Raw genomic sequence first — 19,122 nt, forward strand, 5'->3', positions numbered from 1 at the left:
ACTTCAGCTCAGGTCACGATCTCATAGTTCATGGGTTCAAGCCCTGCATCAGGCTCTGTGCTGACGAGCCTGGAGCCTGCTTCACATTCTGTGTCTCCCTCTCTCTCTGCTCCTCCCCTACTCCTTCTCTGTCTCTGTCTCCGTGTCTGTGTGTCTCCCTCTCTCAAAAGTAAATAAAACATTAAATAAATAAATAAGGCAGTACTCTTTTTCCAAAGGGACAGTGTCTTCCACTGCATTCTGGCCTCTTCAACCCTGAACCCAAGCTGAGGTGCTTCCCCATGCAGTGTGGGGCTGTGCAGTGTCCTGCAGAGCCACACCAGTCACAGAGCCCCAGGGAGCAGCAGCCCATGCAGAGGCCCCCATCTGTATGCACTTGACAGCCTGAGGTGTGTCAAGGGGGGACGGTCAGCATAAAGGCGGACAGACCCAGCGATACCCCACACCCCCCTTTCCATGCAGTCATCCAAACGCCTGAACGGTTGGCTTCCATTCTTAGTGTTGAGCAGTGGGAGAAGACCATCAGAAAAAGGCTGAATAACGAGGCAAAAAACAGTTCTCGAAAGACCAGCCAGGAGCAGGTTTATCAATAAAATATTTAATCACCTTATCTGTACAAAATATTAAAATGGTTAATGAAGAGTATACAAGCATGTTTAACAAATATATACTGCTATAGAAACGTCAAGAAAAATAGAGATTGCTGTTTTACAGTTCATTTACATTCCGATATGTACAATCTATTTAAACTTGAGAATACATATACACAGCGGATTTGTACCTGACCTTGAAGAGCTCCCTGCCAACCACCCTGGGCATGGGCAGCATTCACGACATCAGTTCATGCTGCCCCAGTGGCCCGTGGAACAGCAGGGATACAGCCTGGTCTCCAGCCTCCAAGTCTCAGAGCTCTGCTCTGGCCAAACCAGAGCTAGAAGGACTGCCAGCAAAGGAGAGTTCAACTCGCATTAAGTGAGTTTAAAATTCTCACCACTTTTCCCGTCTTACTCCCGAGCAAAGCTGAGAAATAGTGGGTATCATTGCGAAATGAAAGGGACTTCAACCCCCATCAAAATAATACATTTTGGTATGTATTGAGCTGTGACAGCATTCCTGTCACTTTGAGTTTTGCCCATTTCCTTAAAATCACAGTATTGGCAGCGGGGTCAAGGTGGCTCACTAAGGGGCAGGCAGCTACTGGCCACCTTAAAGCAGAGCCTGCTTAAACAGAGGGATGCTACAAGCTGGTGCAAGAGTTCTGCAGAAACCTCTTTATACAAACATATATACGTATGTGTATTAAAAGTTTTCCAAACTTTTCAGAATCTCCTTGTCTCATGTGCTGAAGGGCAAGTTGCAGTCAGCATGCTAATCCTTGTAAAAAAAAAAATGCATTAACATTTTCATTTGGGACGAAATACTTCCAGCTGAAAGGCCTAAGGTGACTCAGTTATGACTCTTTGTCACAGAAAACATAAAAGTTGTTTGCACTACCGTAAAAAGTGAAATACAAAACAAACAAACACAAAAATCCAAAACAACAACAGCAACGACAAACCAGCAATTATTGTAGGGAAGCTTATGTTCAAGCTGTGATTTATTCAAGGCAGAGAATGCCAGAGAAATTCCACTTTCCAGAGTCTCTGTTCCTGGCTTGGAACACTTGAGTATTTCCCAGCCAGAAAATACATTCTTGCTTTCTCCCTGAACATGCATCATCATTTTCTAAACAGAATGCTGAATGGCTGGCTTTCCTCGGACTCTGATCGGCCCTGACCCGGAAATATAAGTTGCAAAGAAAAATAAGTCCTGCTTGTGAAGGCACCCCTTCCTCAAACCAGCCTGCTCAACCTCAAGCCAAGTTATTGCCGTCCCGAGCCCTGGGGGAAACCTCGGACACGTGCGTCTTTTGCTGCCCTCGGCAGCCTTCATGCGCTCGGACATAAACATGCAGACCAGGAAACGCTTTCTGTACACCTTGTCAGACTCACTCCGCTGAGAAGTCCAGGCTAGGGCTGCCCAGGTGTAAGAGGTCTGAGAGAAGCCAGGCTTGTCGGGAAGATGTGCAAGTATGTAAAACAGCTACAACGTGTGGCAGATTCCCCAAACCACCTTGCCCCTTCCCATCTTGCAGCCCAGGGAGGACCCTCAGAGGAAGTGCGGCCTGTGTGCCTCCCACTGGTTTGTGTTTGCCTCCAATTCAGCAGGACTCCGATGAGTAAGCCTCACAGGGAATCTGGTTTTTGTTCAGCCACAAGCACACCTCGGCACCAGAAAGAAGGTTCAGATGAGGTTCTAGATTCCTGTAGCCAAGTGTCGGAGCAGGGCGTAAGCTCAGAACAGGCATCTCGCCCCGCGGTAGGCGGGTGTGTTCGCCACTGCTAGTTGGAGCAGTGCAGAGAGGACTTTGCAAAGAAGACAGCCACGGGCCCACCTCCTGCCTAGCCACATCTCCAGCTACCGCTGCACCACACTCCTGTTTGCCAACAGCTCAAAAGATCGTAAACTAGAAACGCAAAACCAAAGCCGCTGGCCGCATCCGGAAAGGTCTGTACTGCCAGGCTGAAAGGTGCCTGGGACTTGACCATCAGAAGCTTTTCCTTGTTTTTCTAGATAACTTATTTCAGCTTCCTATAACTGACTTAGAAAAAGGATACAAAATTTCTGCCACTACAGCTTTTACCAGGTGAGCCTCTCTGGGATGAAGAGTTTCTAAACTCGCAGAAGAAAGTGCTTCATATGCCAGCGTGCACAGCTGTCTGTCCCGTCAACAGACTCACCTGACTATAGATACCCCTCCCTCTGGAAGCTTCCATGCATGCTGCAGCCCCCTTGTCATTGTAGGGGGATGCACGGGAGAGAAACCAGCCCTTTCTCTCCCAGCCCAGACCCAGACACTCACACACACCGATGTGAGTGACATCGCAGGATTACTCCCTGGAGACCTGCACAGGCAGGAGCGAGAGGATCATCGCCCTCCACTTGTGCTGCTGGGAGGACGTGCTTGTACTTTTCAACAACTCTAAGCACAGCTTGAAATGCAGACCAGTTTTGGGGCGCCTGGGTGGCTCAGTCAGTTGAGCGTCCAACTTCGGCTCACGATCTCTTGGTTTGTGGGTTCAAGCCCTGCATCGGGCTCTGTGCTGACAGCTTGGAGCCTAGAGACTGCTTCAGATTCTGTGTCTCCTTCCCTCTCTGTCCCTCCCCTGCTCACGCTCTCTCTCTCAAAAATAAAATAAACATTAAAAAAAAGAGAAACGCAGACCAGTTTTTTTGATGATCTCACACTCTTTGACTCCACCCTCCCCTGGTTGCTCTGCCGAAACTGCTGCTGCCGCCATTGTGAAGCCCCAAGCGACATCTGCCCAGTCAGGAGGCCTATGGCCAAGTCCCAGGCCAGCTGCAGGCACAGAGCCTCCACAGACAGTTTTGGGGGCGGGTAGGGAGAGGCCAAGCTCTGGGGAAGCTGGATGTGTGTGCATCATGAGCAGAGAGTATCCCCGACCCAACGACCAGAGCCAACCCCCAGCCTTCATGCAGCTACATCCAGGTAGGAGACTCCACAAAAGGGAAGCGTGGACTTCCGGACAAGAACAGGCTTCTCTCGCCTCGAGCCCCATCAAGATTTAACTATTTAACAGATTCAAGTCCAAAAATGGCACAAAAGGAGGAAGAAGCTTGCTCTAGCTGAAATGGCCAGAAGACTCCAGGCACAAAAGGCAGAGCTGTCTGAAAAACTATGAATAACATCTTTTGACTCCTCCCTTCTAGTGTTTCTTCACGGTAAACTCTGCCACCATTATCCAGGCAAGAAAGAAGGAAAGAAAGAAAGAAAGAAAGAAAGAAAGAAAGAAAGAAAGAAAGAAAGAAAGAAAGAAAGGAAGGAAGGAAGGAAGGAAGGAAGGAAGGAAGGAAGGAAGGAAGAGAGAGAGAGAGAGAGAGAAAGAAAGAGAGAGAGAAAGAGAGAAAGAAAAGAAAGAAAGAAAGAAGAAAGAAAGAAAGAAAGAAAGAAAGAAAGAAAGAAAGAAAGAAAAGAAGCTCTCCTGAAAGAAAGAGAAGAAGAAGCTGTCCTGATGCCTGCCCCCAGGCCACTCCTCCAGCGAGCTGGACCAGACACAGGCATGGCAGTGAGGAGGGCTGGCGCACTTCACTCCTACATAGGCTTGCTTGCCTCCTCCAGGGCCTCTGGGACAGTCCCAGGTCCCTGTCTGGGCTGCCAGCAAGGCCCAGACTTTCTTTCCTCTGCTGCTCCCACAGATGCACCAGCAGCAGGGGACAGCCTTCCCAGGATCTGGTCACAGAACAGTCTCAGCAGATGTGGCTCTATCTACCCCTGTGTGAGCACAGGTCCCTCACTTGGGACACAGGAAAGGTCATAGCTCTGGGGAGGTGAGCTCTACCCCCGAGATCTTAGCCTCTCCTGCACCTGCCTTGACCCAGGTAGAAATCAAAGCCACATCCAGGAAGCACCAACAGAGGCCAGGAGTGTAATGGACACACACATACACATACATGTACACACAGGCAAGAGCCGTGATACTTGTGGGAAGCACCTACGATATCGGAAGGGGACCCTTTCCAGGAACAGTCACATCTGCTCTGCCTGTGAACTATGTTAGTGGGCTTTGGGACCAAGTAGAACCCTAGACCCACGGAACTGGAGAGCTCCTCATTTTACAGGGGTGGAAGTGGGAGCTCCGGGCAGGGAGATGGTTGCCCAGACTGACCCAGACCGCTCAGGAGGTGCCTTGCAGAGCTCTGGCACCCAAGTGACCATGCAGCAGACAGCAGGTGACAGCATGGGGCAGTTCACTCCTGGGTGTGCAGAAGTCCACAGATACACCAGTGCTGCTGAGACAGACCTCAGAGAGACCTAGTCCCTCCCATCCCAATCCCAACGTCTTCTAACTGCTGGGTTCACTTGCCAGCTGCCTCTCCTTCCCAGTCCAGACACCTGGGGGGACAACGCAGGTCCTTCGCTGCCTCTGACAGATGGCTGCTTTCCAGACCCTCGGTGCTCCCAAGCCACCTGGCATCCGCTGGAGGCTCCTGGCCCAGGCCCACTGAGAGGGCCCTGCTTTCTGGGCCTGGGGACACTTCTGCGTCCCCATGGACATAGGCCCTAACGATGTTTGTGTCCCAGACACAGCTGCTGTACTTTCTCTTCTCATCGGACTTTCTGGACACCAGATTCAAATGAGGCGAGAGTCTGCCTTTTTCTGTGCACAAGCTCCTCTTGGAAAGAATTCAATTTTTCTCCCTGCTTTAAGAAAGAAAATCAGTCTACAGTCCCGGGTTATTTTCTGCTATGAGTCTGAATAAAATTACAAACAGGATAAATGACTTGTAGGATTTGAGTTACACTCTGATTACATCCACAGGGTGGTCTATACTCCCCTCAGCACTGACAGCAAGAGCCCCAGTCCTGTTGACACTTCCAGGAGACTGTCAGGGGACCTGACACTGCACTGGGTTTGCTGGACTTGACTCGACTTCACACAATCCACAGCTCTTCTTTTTCCCATGCCACTGATAGTGAAATGCCAGGACGCCAGGGCGAAGGGGAGTGTGTACATAATGGAGAGGCAGAGCTCAAGCTAAGGCAACAGAGCCTGCCACCCTCTCGGGAGAGCCCAGTGCTGCTGCTTGGAACGCCAGAATTCAACCAGGGAACCATTTGGGCATCAGTGGACACAGCTGTCTGCCAGTGGAAATGTCTGGCTTCCAGAAGCAGTGACTAGCCTGTCCTCGTGTTTGGCAGACCAGGCACCAACGCCCCAGCTGACCAGCCCTGTGCTCCCCAAGCAGGGATGCCCACCCTGTTCTCCAGCAAGGAGGAGTGGTTCAAATGGTCTCAGCTAGAATACACAAGTCTCTCCCCACAAAATGGAAAACTCGACGTACTTTAGGAAGAATATTTTGGTGGCCCTAGACCCAGGGGGGCCCAAGCCGGGATAGGGTGGGGGGCTGCCTTCACTCACAGTCCTGACACACTTTCTCTCTGCTTGCCAGCAGCCAGCTCTCCCATGGCTGGGGACTGGGGCTCCCAGCTGAGTGATTCAGGCCCTCTCCCCCCCCCCCCCCCCCCGGTGCCCCACTGCCTAGAAGACAGTACCATACTACCAAACGTGCTGGCAGAATCCTTCTCCAAATCCTGGCTACGCTGGTCGAACCACATCATAGCAGCAAAACCCAGAAGCGGTGGCCCTTTTGCTGTCATTTTTACGAGGTGTGACACATCTTCTCTGTTCACCTGCTTTGAACTCTAAGATGCCAGAGGCCCAGGCAGAGTTGTAGAGGGCACAGGTGGTCTGTGGTGGCTCCACCCAATTCCAGAGCAATTCCGGGAGGCATTCCTTCCATTCAGTAAACAAGAACACCCTGAGGGCATCTGAGACCCTGGAAGGAGCTGTCACTGCCCAAGGACACATGATGCAGCCTGGACCTCAAGACATAGGAAGATGCCTACTTCCCACATCACTTACAACACATCTCGATGGAAGGAGGTCATTAGGAAGAAACAAAGAAAACGGACATTTTTTTCTTGCCGCAAAAAAAGGTCAGGCTAAATCAAAACATGTCTTCCCCAAAACTTGTTTTTCCTAGTCACTAAAAAAGAATCAAAATGTTTCCTTTTGTCCAAGATATTAAATAACCTAGAATTTTTTCAGAATAATAGTGAGTTTCTTATTAACTCCCTTTCTAAAATTTCAAATACTACAACCTTTTAGTGTCATTTTTTATTCTTCATTATGACAGGGCAATCACCATGCAATTATTAAAATCAATTTAGAAAAGTGAAGCTTCTCTGGCAAAATCCACAAACGTAATGGGACCATGCATATACCAAAGCTGCCGCTTTGGGAAGTTTGTTTTAACCTAAAGAGACTTACATCTTATTATTTATAGCTACTCACATAGCCACAGCATATAAATTCACATTATAAATGTATTTTCCTTTGAGGGAATTTTACAAGATAAGAAAGGACTCAGGTGGGGCCCTTAAGTCAATTAGCTGTCTAAATCTTCAGTATATCTCTCTCTCTCTCTTACACGTTAAATCACTGAGAATTAAAATTTGAATAACTCATCTATGGACCTTACCATCCAAGACCAGAAGGATGGAATGCTTGCCTTTCCCAGGAACCGTAAAGGAGAAACCCCAACAGAGCCTTAAATAGGAGTACCCAGCAGGGCTGCAGGGTTTTTCAAAGAAGCCCTCGGAGCCCTGGACAGGTGGAATCCAAATTGTTTCTCCTCCTTCCCTCAAAGCCACAAAGGACTCCCAGGCAGAAATGAACCAAATAAAACAATGGGGACTGGGAGACAGGCTTCCACCTCTGCTTGGCCACACCAAAGCCCCCCAACGCCCTTCCGAAGGGGCCACAGCAGCCAAACTGAAAATGCCCCTCCACGCTGCAGAGGGAGGGGGGACTTCCTCCCCGCTCTGCACCACTGGGTTGTGGGGAGCTGAAATCTCACAAAAGCACTTTTGTGTAGCTTCACTTCCCGTTACTATCACACTGCCAAAAACTACAGCAACAACACTGTGAAGGCGTGTAAGAGCCGACACAGACTTGATAGCTAAGCGCAAGCACATGTTGGCCCATTGTAAGCACACCCTTTGGAGCCGGTTGCGCCTACCTGGCAGACAAGCCTGAGTCTTCTGCAGAAGCCCGCCCCAAGACGCCTCCCGGCCTCTTTCCCAGCTCCCTAGCAAAACCTCCTGTCAGGTCTCTAGGAATAGGCAGAGCCGCCCGCCTTTCCCCATTCCCAGTCACTGCACCAAGCCTCCTCCTCAGCACCCCCCAAGGCTTGCTCACTACCTCCTTGAGCTGCCCATAGGAGCTTCAGAACCTGGCACATGCCACCCCACCCCCCAACTCCTTATCACATCAGGCTGGCAGTTAAAAAACTCTCCTCCATTTCACTTCCCCCAAAAAGAAAAACACTTTTTTTTCCCACATTCTAGATCATTCCTAATTGGAACTGGTTTTTTTAAAAAGGGTAGTGCTGGCCTTTGCACAGATCTGGGTAGTTCCCCGCGATGCATTCTTTCGGACAAATGTTCCCTTTCAAAACTGACAGGGCATGTTAGACTTTTTTAAGTTAAGGAAAAAAGATGCCTTTTGCAGCGGTTCCTTCCCAGAGTAAATGGCCTCCATGCCACGCACACCTTCAGAAAGGACATTACAGCTGTTCAGTTGGTCCCAGGGTGTAACACCAAACACTCAGCCACCCAGCCAGGTGCTCCCCTACACTCAGCCACAAACAGAAAGGGGTCAGACAAAACGTACTCCAGGACCCCACTAGCCCACCCATTCTGGAGCCCCCAATTCCCTAACCCGTTCCTACCCGATTTAGCGCCTGTGACTGTTAACACTGCCACAAACACCATCCTCTCTCCAAAAGGGGACGACGGGTACGATGGGGATGTGTCATTCCCCATCGGTAAGCGTCATTCGGTAGCGTCAGGTCGTCTGCTCCCAGGGCTGGTGGACGCTGCCCACGGTAAAGGTGTGCATGAGTGAACGAGTGTGTGGGTGTGAGTGATGGTGTGAGTGTGAACGTGCGCTCTCCCTCCGTGCGGGCGCGGGACCAGAGGCGGACGCGCACCCACGCTCAGTGACAGGCCCCGGCCCACAGCTGCTCTTCAGCAGGGGGTCCTCGGTGGCGCGGCTGCCTGCCCCCTCCCTGGCCGGGCCGGGCCCTCACGCTACCTGCAGCCGCACGCCTCCACCACCATGTCCTCGTACTGCTTGTAGACCACGTTGTTGGCGGCGTCGATATAGAGGATGCTGATGGGGCTGAGGCGCGCGGGCACGCAGCAGGAGGCCGGCGCCGCGTCCGGCGCCATGGAGTTGAGCAGCGTCTGAATGATGGCGTGGTTGGTGGGCTCTAGGTGGGAGCGCAGCGGGAAGTCGCAAACGCCCTCGCAGTGGTACGCCTCGTAGTCCAGCGGCGCGATGATCCAGTCGTCCCAGCCCAGCTCCTTGAAGTCCACGTGCAGCGGCCTGCGGCTACAGCGGGTCCGGCCCCTTCGCCCGTGGCCCCGGCCCGCGCCCCCGCCCCCGCCGCTGCCCTGCGTCGCCCGCGCCCCGGCCAGCGCCGTCCGCCGCCGCCTGCGACCGCTGATGACCGCTGTCGGCGACCCGGTGCCGGGTCCCGGGTCCCGCGGCGGCTCCGCCGCCAGCGCGGCCCCGAGCGCGCGGGCCTGGGCGCGGATCTCCCGGAACAGGCTCCCCTTCCTCTGCGTGCGGGAGGAAACCACGAGCAGAGCGCGCTCTTCGGCCGCCGCGCCGTCCCTGCCCCGGGAGCCAAAGCCCAGCAACCGCAGTGCCAACGGGCCCTGCGAGGGCCCGGCCACTGAGCGCAGCAAGAGGCAGAACGCGCGGGTGGCGTGCGGCTCCTGGCGGTGGCGCTGAACTGCGTCCGCCACGTCGAACACCTCCCAGCGCGCTCCGGCCAGGGGCTCGGCGGCCCGCGAGTGCAGCAGGCGGGGCGCTCGGGCGGCGCCGGGGCACGTAGACAGCAGGAGCAGCGGCAGGGGAGTCGCGCTGCCGGGGCCCAGCTCCGGGGACTCGCGGCGCAGCACGCGCAGCTCGGCTCCCACCACCTCGTCGGCGTCGGGAAGGCTGGACACGTCGAACAGGAAGCTCTGGCCGGTCTCGGCTGCGGATTCGTCTGCAGAAGTCGGGCAGAGACAGAAAGAGCGCGGTGAGAGCGGAGAGCGAAGCCCGCACTCCGGGACGCGGGGCCCCCTAAGTGCATATAGCCCAACTGCCCCGGATGCGGGAGTAAGCCCGCTGGAGCTGGCGCCAGCCCTGTCGTCTCGGCCCAGCCAGACACCTGCCAGCCTGACCCAGAGTAAAGGGAGCCTTCGCCGTGACTGTCGACTATCGGGACCGGGGCTTCGGTTCATCGAACCAAAGTTCCACCACCTGGACAACCCACGGGCACTCACTTATTGCTGAGCCTCGGGGACAGGACCATACCCCCTGCACCCGATGCCACGGCAGGTCCGCTGCCTGACCCAGAGCCCTGGGTTTGCGGGGTCTGGGTCGGATGCCAGACTTTCGGGCCGGTGGCTGAGAGAGGGCTCCGCGGGAGGCGTATCAGAAGTCCTATGCCCCTTCCGAGGTCTAGAGGCCAGGCCGAGGTCCCGCGCTGTACCCGGACTGCTCATTATTGCCCCGCTGAGCCCCCAGGAAAGCCGCGGAGTCCAGGCTGTACGAAAACGGAAAAATCATGTCCCCTGAAAACTCTGCTTCTTCCTCTACCTCTCTTCCCCAGCTCAACCTGGACATCCTTGCGGGCCACGATCTCCCGTGCTGGCCTGGCCAGGCGTGCGAGTAGTCCAGAGGAAAACGCGTCAGCGGGGCTGCATAAACCCTCTGGTGTATCCAGCCTCCTCCTGGCCAAGCTGAAGGGGAACTAAGGCCCAATTAGGGAGGGGCCCGGCTGGGCCCAAGGTCTCAGAGCGAGGAGCCTGCTGGTCGCAATGGGAAACTCCCGTCTCAGCTTCTCCCAGCTTTCCGCGGCCTCCTATGGAGGAGGGAAGGCGGCAAAGGAGCACGAGGAACCTTCTCCGAAGGGTTTGGAGCAATGGGGGGGGGGGGGGGGGGGCGGTGGCTGCAGTGAAGGCAGTGGCTCGAGGAGGTCTCGCCTCCAGGACCCACCGATACCTCCGCGGACATATTATTTCCCTCCGTTATGACTTCTCTCTGAGGGTTTGGGGGTTTTATTTCTGGTCGTGGGCACTTTTTTCTTTTTGGGCTCAGGGGGGGAAAAAAGTTGAAATTCCAGCGAGCAGCAGATAAGGAGCTCCCTTTGAAGAAGGTCATATGGTTTCGTTTTGCCCCAAACTCGGTGAGAGTGTGCAGACCGCCCCCACCACTGGAAATCCGCTGACGGACTACCACCGCCAGGCCCTCGCCTCCCTAGGTCCCAAGTCTGGGCTCTGCCGGTGGCTTCTGGGGACCTCAAGTAGCTCTGCTCCAAGTTGAACCCAGAGGGGAGAGCGAGGGAAGCTCCAAGTGCTAGGCTAGTAGGGCTCCTCCCCACCACTGCTTTCTCCCAGGGCTCCCCGTGGGCACTTTTTCTGAGCTCCCGCCCCCCCCCCCCCAACAGCATCTCCCTTCTTGAATGTGCTACCACTGCATGCCCTCCTTCCAGAGGCAGGAAGGAGAGCTGCCTTCAGAGCCTGGCCAGCCAAGTAGAGCTCCCCAGGAAAAGATTTAGCTCAGGCTGAGGCTAACCAGAGGCCTAGCTCTACCTGAGAAAGAGCAGCTGGTGCCTCCCCGGCCTACAGCCCTGCGCATTCACCTCTTCTACATCCTGGGAGCCCACACAGCAGCCTTAGGGCTAGAGCCTCCCCTGGCCTAGGACTCAGGCTTTGTATCCAGCATCCAGTCCAGGGGGGGGGGGGGCACACAGAATGCTACATGGTTGCCACTGAACCAGAGAGCCATCTGGACCCAGGATGTCCCACACTCAAAATAAAGCAGTCTGTGGGTAGGCATTGTGTGTGTGTTCCAGGAGGAGGGTGACTTGGTCACATCTACCTGCTTTCCCAGGCTAGGGTCTGGGATGCACAGCCAGCAGAGGCTCCCAGAAACGGCCAGTCTGCCGCTTCCTTTCCAGCCCTATTCCCCCCCTTTTTTCCCCTCCTGCCTTCCATGCTGGATCTTTGGCTGGATAGAATTAAGGCAAACATTACTTGCATTTCCGCCTGAAATTAGTTAAATTTTCCCTATCTATCTGCTTTAATGACTTCAATAGAGATTAATAAAATCCAGATGACACACAGCCACCACCACAATCTCACCCACGTCCTACTTTTGAGAGACCCAGGGCAGAGTAAGGTGGGGTGCTGGGTCCAAGAGAGGCCTGCATTCCTGCACGGTCTCACTGACCACCCTCTCCTCCTCACACAACTGGGGTCCTCCACCTCTGGCTGTCCCAGGGGCCCGGCACAGACACCCATGGCCACACACCTCCACCCTGACACAGCCTGCCAGAAAGGGACCTCCGTGTACTTGGTGGTGCCACCAGCCTCTTCGGGGCCACTTATTTCAGTCTAATGCCTGCCTCTTTCCCTCATTCCCCTGAATTCCCCCCAATTTGTGCGCCCCCCCCCCCCCCAGGAGACTAGAAGCTGCAGAGGTTGCTGCAATGAAAACAGCCGCTGCCGCCTCCACCACCATCACTGCGCAGTCCCTCTCGGCCCGGGCCCCGTCTTGCTTCGGATCTTGGACTCAGCCTGCCTGCCTCCTCGAGGGGACCCGCCGGCCGGCAGGGCCAAGACAATCCGGCGGAGGGACCGGCTCAGCCCTCTGAGACCGGGCCCTGAGAGCTGCTGCGCCTCTCGCCACAGTCCAGCGGGTTCGGGTGCGTGGGACTCGGCGGAGTTTCTAACACCTGAGGCTGGGACGTGAGGAGGCCGCGCCCGGAAGGGTCTGGAGCAGGGGCTTGGCTCTGGCGGTGGCCTCAGCCTAGGAGCGGACAGGATGGACGGGCGCAGAAGAGGCGTGAGTACCTTGGTTCGCCTGGTCTGCGAAGCCGGTGATCGTGTCCGCGCGGCCGTGGCGGCCAGAGCCCGAGGTGGAGGCGGCGGCTGCCCCGGCCGGAGCCCTCCCGGCCAGGTTCCGGTAAAGCGACATCATGAACTGGTGCGGCACCACCGAGCCGTTCCTGAAGCCGGAGCCGGCGGCGCGGCGCGCGGCGCGGACTCCGGGAGCCGCGGCGGCCGGGGCAGCGGAGACGCCCGCAGCCGGGGCGAGAGTCCGCCCGCTGCTGCCGCTGCCGCCGTCGCCCCCCGGACTCCCGACCGGCCCTGCCCCCGCCGCTCGCAGCACGGCGGCCGCTTCGAGCCCGTCGCGGGGGCGGCAGGCGCTCAGCAGCCAGAGGCACAGCGCGGCGGCCGCGCTCAGGTCCATGGGCTCCGTGGGCCAGGCGGGCGGGCGGCGCGGGCTCCGTGGCTCCGGGAAGTCCCCCGGCGCCTTTTGAACATAGTGTTTAATAATGGGGGAAGTGTGCGCAGCAAGTCGCGGCCCCCCCCTCCTCTCCCACCCCACCCCCGCCCAACGCCCGGAGCAGCGCCCCCTGCTGAACACTGGAGTGGCAGCGCCGCGCCCCCCACTCCGGCCTAACGCGGAGTCCGGGACGGGAGCCTCCTCCCCGCGCCGTAGCGCTTCGCCCCCACTCTTTCCTTGCAAGTCTTACCCGCCCGAGGCTCCCGCCACAAACCGGGGCCCCGCCTCCCTTCCCCAAGGCGATGCGCCCCCCGCTGCCCACCCCGCCCCCGAGCCAAATGCGCCCTCCGGAGTTAGAGGCTCCGAGGCATCGCGCGTACCCGCCCAGCTTCGTCCCCACTCCCCTGCGGAGAAGCACCCGCCCCCCGCCCGCTCCAATTCCTTGAGTGCTTGAGACGCCAGAGGTGGGGCCACGGAAGGGCTCGGCCCCGCCGGTCAGTGCTGCGACCTCGGGGCCAGGGCGCACAGAGAGGCCACAAGGGCGCACGGAGGCCACAGGGCGCGCAGGGCTGCCACAAAGGCGCGTTTTTCATCACCGGTTCGAAGGCTGCCCAGCCTGACCCAGCCTCCAAAGATCGGAACGCGCGGCGGGAGCAGGGGAGGGGACCCGTAGGGAAGAGAGGGCTAGCGGCTGGAAGAGCAGGCCGGAAAGACAGATGGATATGGACCGACAGTTGGAAAGCAACGGTTTGCGCTCAGAACGTGCGCTTAAGCCGGAGCCACGACCTCAAAGGAGCGCAAGAATTATGGTGGCAGCCCCGGGGTGATGTGGGGAGTCCTGCGCGGGAGCAGCGCCCTGGGTTCATTTGTGCAGCGAAAGTGACGACCTTCCGCCGGCCTTCTTGGGGGGCCGGCCAACGGAAACGGGCTACCGGGTATGTTGGGGCGCGGCCAGACGCCGGGAGGGCGGGCAGCAGAGAGTCTCAGGCTGGCGCCTCCGTACTTCTCTGGCCGCCGTTACGGGTGATGGGTGGAGGGGACGCCCCGCAGCCACTGCGCGGCATCCCGAGCTCACTCGAGCGGGGTAGGGAGGTCGTCGACGGGTATGGATCGGCTCAGCTCCACCGGCAGCCCAACATGCCCCAGTGCGGAAACGTCCAGCGGATGGACGAGGTCTTCTTGGTAGGCAGGTGGAGGACCTGAGCCGGAACGACACTCAAAGCAACGCGTTCTTTCTCCTTTAAATTTCACTTTTGCTACCAAACTTGAAATCTGGACGGGGGTCGGTGCGTCATGGTCACTTTGAGTTGATCAGCGTCAACATGACACCACAGGACTCAAAGCCCAGTGAGTCCCAAGTCTTTCCCGGTTGCGCCACACTGGCCCACGGTCATGCCCGGCCCGGGGAGTTCCCAGGCACCAGCGGTTTGGTCCCAAGCAACCTCTTCAGTGATGACCATGCTGGCCACCGCGGAGACGCGGCACCTGCTTATCTGGGCACTTTGGTCCACTCATCACCCCCCGGGGACGAATGGGGGCAGGAGGGGAGGTCTGGCGAGGGCCAATTCCCCGGGACCCCAGGCCCATCAGGTGGGCAGAGGAGAAAGGCATTAGTGTGGGGAAGCTGTGGTTGGGGCCGGCAGGCAGGGGAGGGGAGGGAGGACGTGGTGGGGGGGGGGGGAGGGGGAGGGAACAACAAGGGCTGCCTCAACCCACCCTGCTTTAGGTACTGAGGATGGAGTGCCAGCAACAAACAAGGCCTTGGCCACAGGTCTCCCTCTCTGGGCGGTGCTGGTACAAAGTGGCCCTGCAGGAACCCACGCAGGTTGTCTGGCAGTGCCTCCCCCTGGAGACACTGGTCAGGCTCTTGGCAGCCCAGCTAGGGGGGCCCCTCGGTCCTTGCCAGTGCTGGGTCCCTGATGTCTTTCTAGCTCCTTTCCCCCTAGAGCTACATGCGAGCAATCTTTGATTATGATTTGTACAAACACCCTGGGAACCCAGGGCCAGGGTCAGTAGTGCAAGTTCTAGTCCTGGCTTTGACCTCTTAAGAGCAAGGACAGAATGGGAAGGTGCTGGCAGAGACTTGGCAGAGCCCCTGCTGAACGAACACGTGTTGATTATATGATTCTTCTGTCCTGCGGCTGCCTTGGGGTTTAGGAATTAGTGTTCCTGAATTCTTGCTGCCCCTTAGCTTCTTTGAGGTCAAATTTTCTCATCTGTAAAATGGGAGGATTCTCACCTCAGGGAGTTTGTGTGTGGCCAGGATAACAGGCTGGCACAGATGAGACTCAGTAGCCTTGCCCCCCACCCACCCTGCCCCCGGTCTGCTGTGGGGCCCAAGGGTGATGATGGCTCGAAGAGAAGTGGCTCACAGGGACTGGAACACTCTGGAAAAGACTGCCCACCAGCTGTTTGTGCTTGAGCCAGGACTTAACCACTCCCACCTGTGCTTCTTGTCTGTAAAGTGACCTAATCATTCATTCGTTCATCATTCATCCATCCCCCAATTCATTCCTTCTTTCCAGTTAAATACTTACTGCCAGTAGTCTTCTATGTGTTATGGCTTTAGCAACGCACAGGACAGGCACATGGGAAGCCAGGGCCGGAGGGGTGGAGTGGGGTTCGATCAGCAGAGGACTCACCAGAGCTGAGCCCAGAGAGGAGGGAGGCACAGGGATGCTTGAGCCATGTCTGGATGTCTGGCTCCCTCTCCTTCCCCTGAAATAGTGACAGTAACCATTTGTTCTCTGAACGCTGGGCATCAGGCCAACTGCTTAACACACCTCCTGTTACTTCATTCCCACCACTGCTGTGTCCCGTGAGGTAGGTATCATTACTCCCATTTTATAGACAAAGAAAGTTGAGTTACAAAGAAATTGCACACCTTGCGCAGGGTCACTTGGTAAGTGACAGAGCCTGGAGTCACCAGCTGTTTTTGCCCATCCCGTGGCTGCCCACAGGGGAAGTAGGAATGTGAAAGGCTTGGTTTGTAACACCTCCCAACCCCAGTGAAGAGGCAGAATGTCCTGCCTTTCCTCTCTAGCTCTCCGGAAAATTCTTGGCAGAGAATGAACTCTCGGGTCAGGTCTAGGTGAAGACCATGAAAGCATCCGCCTGGGGACTCCTCCCCGCCCCTGCTGCCAGCTACGAGCTCACAACGTCTGCCTTTGAGCACATTCTGTCATCACCAGCAGCAGGGCCTGCCTGCCTGCCTGTGGCTCCTGAAGCCACAGAGCTCAGAGTAGGATGGGCTACCAGGAGCACGTGGTCCAACTGCTAAGTTTCCATGATGTGACCTAATGGCTTCACGAGTCAGGCCCACACCCAGGGCTTGACTTGATCCACGTCTCTGGATGCACTGGGGCCCATGAATCGGTACCTGTCTGGAGTGAAGGTGGCGCCCTCCCTGAGGATGGGGAGACATGAGACCGGGAGTTCCTGGTCCTCCACCCCTGACTCCATGAAGCTGAGGCCTCTGGTGAGTAGGTGGCCCTTATTGGACCCGCGATGCCAGGCTGGCCCAGGCTCACTTGGGGCTTCCTCTTGGGGGGTGCAGGGAGCCTCTGGTAGGCGGACCAGGCAAGAGAACTGGAAGTTGTGTTCTTTGCGCTGCTTTAGAAGGGAGTTTCCTCTGCCTTCTTTGTTGCCCCGGACGTCCCTGGGAAGCTGTTGATGAGGCCCCGACACCAGTGCAGGAAGTTCAGAAAACCAGGCACTTCCAGCTTTCACTGTTCATCAGTCTGATGACCACCTCCCAACTCCCCAGCACTCCAGACTCCAGTGGTTACCACCTCAGAGACAGGGAGTGAGACTGGCTCCAAGGGCAGGGGGTGGGGAGGGTAAAAGCAGCCTGGTTGTGGGCTGGGTGTTAATAACTGAGGTGGAGAGGAATGGTCCCCACATTCTGACCTCCAGACCCTTCCCTCGGAGAGTACTTTGCTGCTCATCCCTTCGCTGCAGAAGCTGTCCGCTCACTCAGAGCACCCGGAATTTGACCAGGTCACAGAACCCTAGGATCCAAAGGAACATTTTGGGTTATTTGGGCCAGCTTGGCACCGCATGCCTGAATCATGACAAACTGCTACCCGGCTGTGCTTGTGTACCTGTAGAGATGGGGAGCCTCATACCCCACATAGCCTCCTGATAGCTCTGAACGTGAGGAAGTTCTTCATACTGCACCTGCAAGAGCCACAGCGTCTCCCAAAGGCACCTTTACATGTCATCTGGAGCATGAGCCTGGCACCCTGGGTTGGGTTGCCACTTAGGAAGTTACATTTGACCCTTGAACAAGGCAGAGGTTAGGCACCCACCCCCCACCTCCTGCGCGGTCAAAAATCTGAATGTAGCTCTTGACTCCCCCAAAACGTAACTACTAATAGTATACTGTGGACCAGAAGCCTTGCTGATAACATAAACCGTTGATTAACACACATTTTGTATGTTACATGTATTATAAACTATATTCTAACAATAAACTACAAAAAAAATGTTAAGAAAATTGTAATGAAAACACATTTACAGTACCGTCCTGTATTTATCAAAATGAATCCATGTATAAGTGGACCCACGCAGTTCAACCCCTTGTTGTTCAAGGGTCAGTCATTGTCCTGGATTCTGCCAGCTAGAGCCACCTTGTGGTGACCTTCAGGGACCAGAAATTGCACCTGCCCCACCTGCAGCTTGCTCAGTCTTGAACAAGTGACTCCTGCCACACCAGACACTGGGCCTCCATGTGTGATGACCGGTCCCTTAAAGATGGCCTGCTCCACGGTTCTGTTGTCCACAAGGAAGCCAAGTCTCTGGGGGAAGGAAGTGACTAGCATTGAGCCATCTGGGATGGCGGGTCCCTTCTGTGATCCTGTGCCTTTGCTATCCATGCAGCTCAGCAGGTGTCACCCCAGCTGTGCCTGAGGTACCCTGTAGGTGAGGCAGATGGGGGCTCAGCCTCTGCCTGTCCAGGGCAGCCAAGCATTATATTGGAAAATAAGCTAGATGCCCCCTGGCTATGATTGGTTGATGCTCCAGAGAGTCTAAAGACCAGAATCCAACTCCAGCCCCTAACCTTGGGCTGCGTGTCCCTCAGCCCTTCCTGCCAAGTGCACGGTGAGCTCGACAATCAAATGGCCACGGTGGGTCCAGCTGTGAGAGGTGGAGAGCAGGTGAGGGTGGGCCCCACTGCCAGAGACCCAGACGGGAGCCTCCCTCAGTCTGGACCCGCCAGGCCTCTGCTCTTTGTGACTCAGAGCTGGAGAGAGGGTTGGTGGTGAGGGGGCAGGGCCCTGGGTGAGCCTGGGCTCTGCCCCTGGAGAAGATTTCTCTGGGAAGGTCTCTCTGGGAGGGTGTGACATCGACCCACAGAGGGAGCCGCCTACTACTGCATCTGGTGCAGCCAGTCTCCCCTCAGTTGGAGATGTACTTCGGTCCTCTCCCCCAGAAAGAGCTGGGATGGGGCTGCCTGGGCTGCAGGTGTGGGAAGATTCCAGCAGAGCTCTGGCTCAGCCCTCTGATGCCCGGGGCTGGGCTTCCTCAGGCTGCCAGGAATTTCCCATGCTCAACCCAGGGCTGCCTCTCCCCGTTACCCGGCAACAGCTCAGGCATCCACAGCAGGTTGGCTGCAGCCTGGCCCGGGGGCCACCTGCTCCAGCTGGCCCCTGGGCCGGGTCTGCTAGGTGGGGGGAGGGGACAGAGAAGAAGGGAGTGGGTGGCCTCTTTCCTGGAAGTTCCACAGGGGACATCTCAGAGCCCTTCCTTCCCTTGGGAACAAATGGTGAAGGGCTGGTGGACACTGCCATCTGCTGGTCACTGGTTATAACAGCATCACAGTATGGCAGCACTCTGGCCCATTCCCATCTACAAAACCCAGGCCTGCCCGGCCAGTCTGGGGGAAGACTGAGGAGCCCCTGCACCAGGACCCCTGCAGTTGAACCAGGTCACCTGAAGCTGTAAGGTATCCTGGGAGATGAGGGGACAAGGGCCACAGGCCTCCACTGAGGCCAGGAAAGAGACTACAGTATGGGGTCATGATAAAGACCTGGCTTCCAAACCAGGAAGTGCACTTCGTAGTGCACTAGCCTTGTGACCTTGGTTAAATTAAGTAGCCTGCCATCCCCCACCTCCTCATCTTTATTTATTTTTTTTTTAATTTTTT

General features: G+C 56.3%; 1 protein-coding gene across 1 annotated transcript; it reads right to left on the reverse strand.

Annotated features, from left to right (window-relative positions):
- Positions 1-5,553: 5,553 nt before the first annotated feature.
- On the reverse strand, positions 5,554-13,004 carry GDF7 (growth differentiation factor 7). The gene is made up of 2 exons (XM_027033267.2): positions 12,539-13,004; positions 5,554-9,684 (listed from the first exon to the last, which is right to left on the reverse strand). Exons 1-2 carry the CDS (start codon positions 12,936-12,938, stop codon positions 8,717-8,719), a joined length of 1,368 nt encoding a protein of 455 aa, XP_026889068.1. The 5' UTR covers positions 12,939-13,004; the 3' UTR covers positions 5,554-8,716.
- Positions 13,005-19,122: the final 6,118 nt, after the last annotated feature.

Source organism: Acinonyx jubatus, chromosome A3, assembly GCF_027475565.1.
Source record: "Acinonyx jubatus isolate Ajub_Pintada_27869175 chromosome A3, VMU_Ajub_asm_v1.0, whole genome shotgun sequence".
NCBI lineage: Eukaryota > Metazoa > Chordata > Mammalia > Carnivora > Felidae > Acinonyx > Acinonyx jubatus.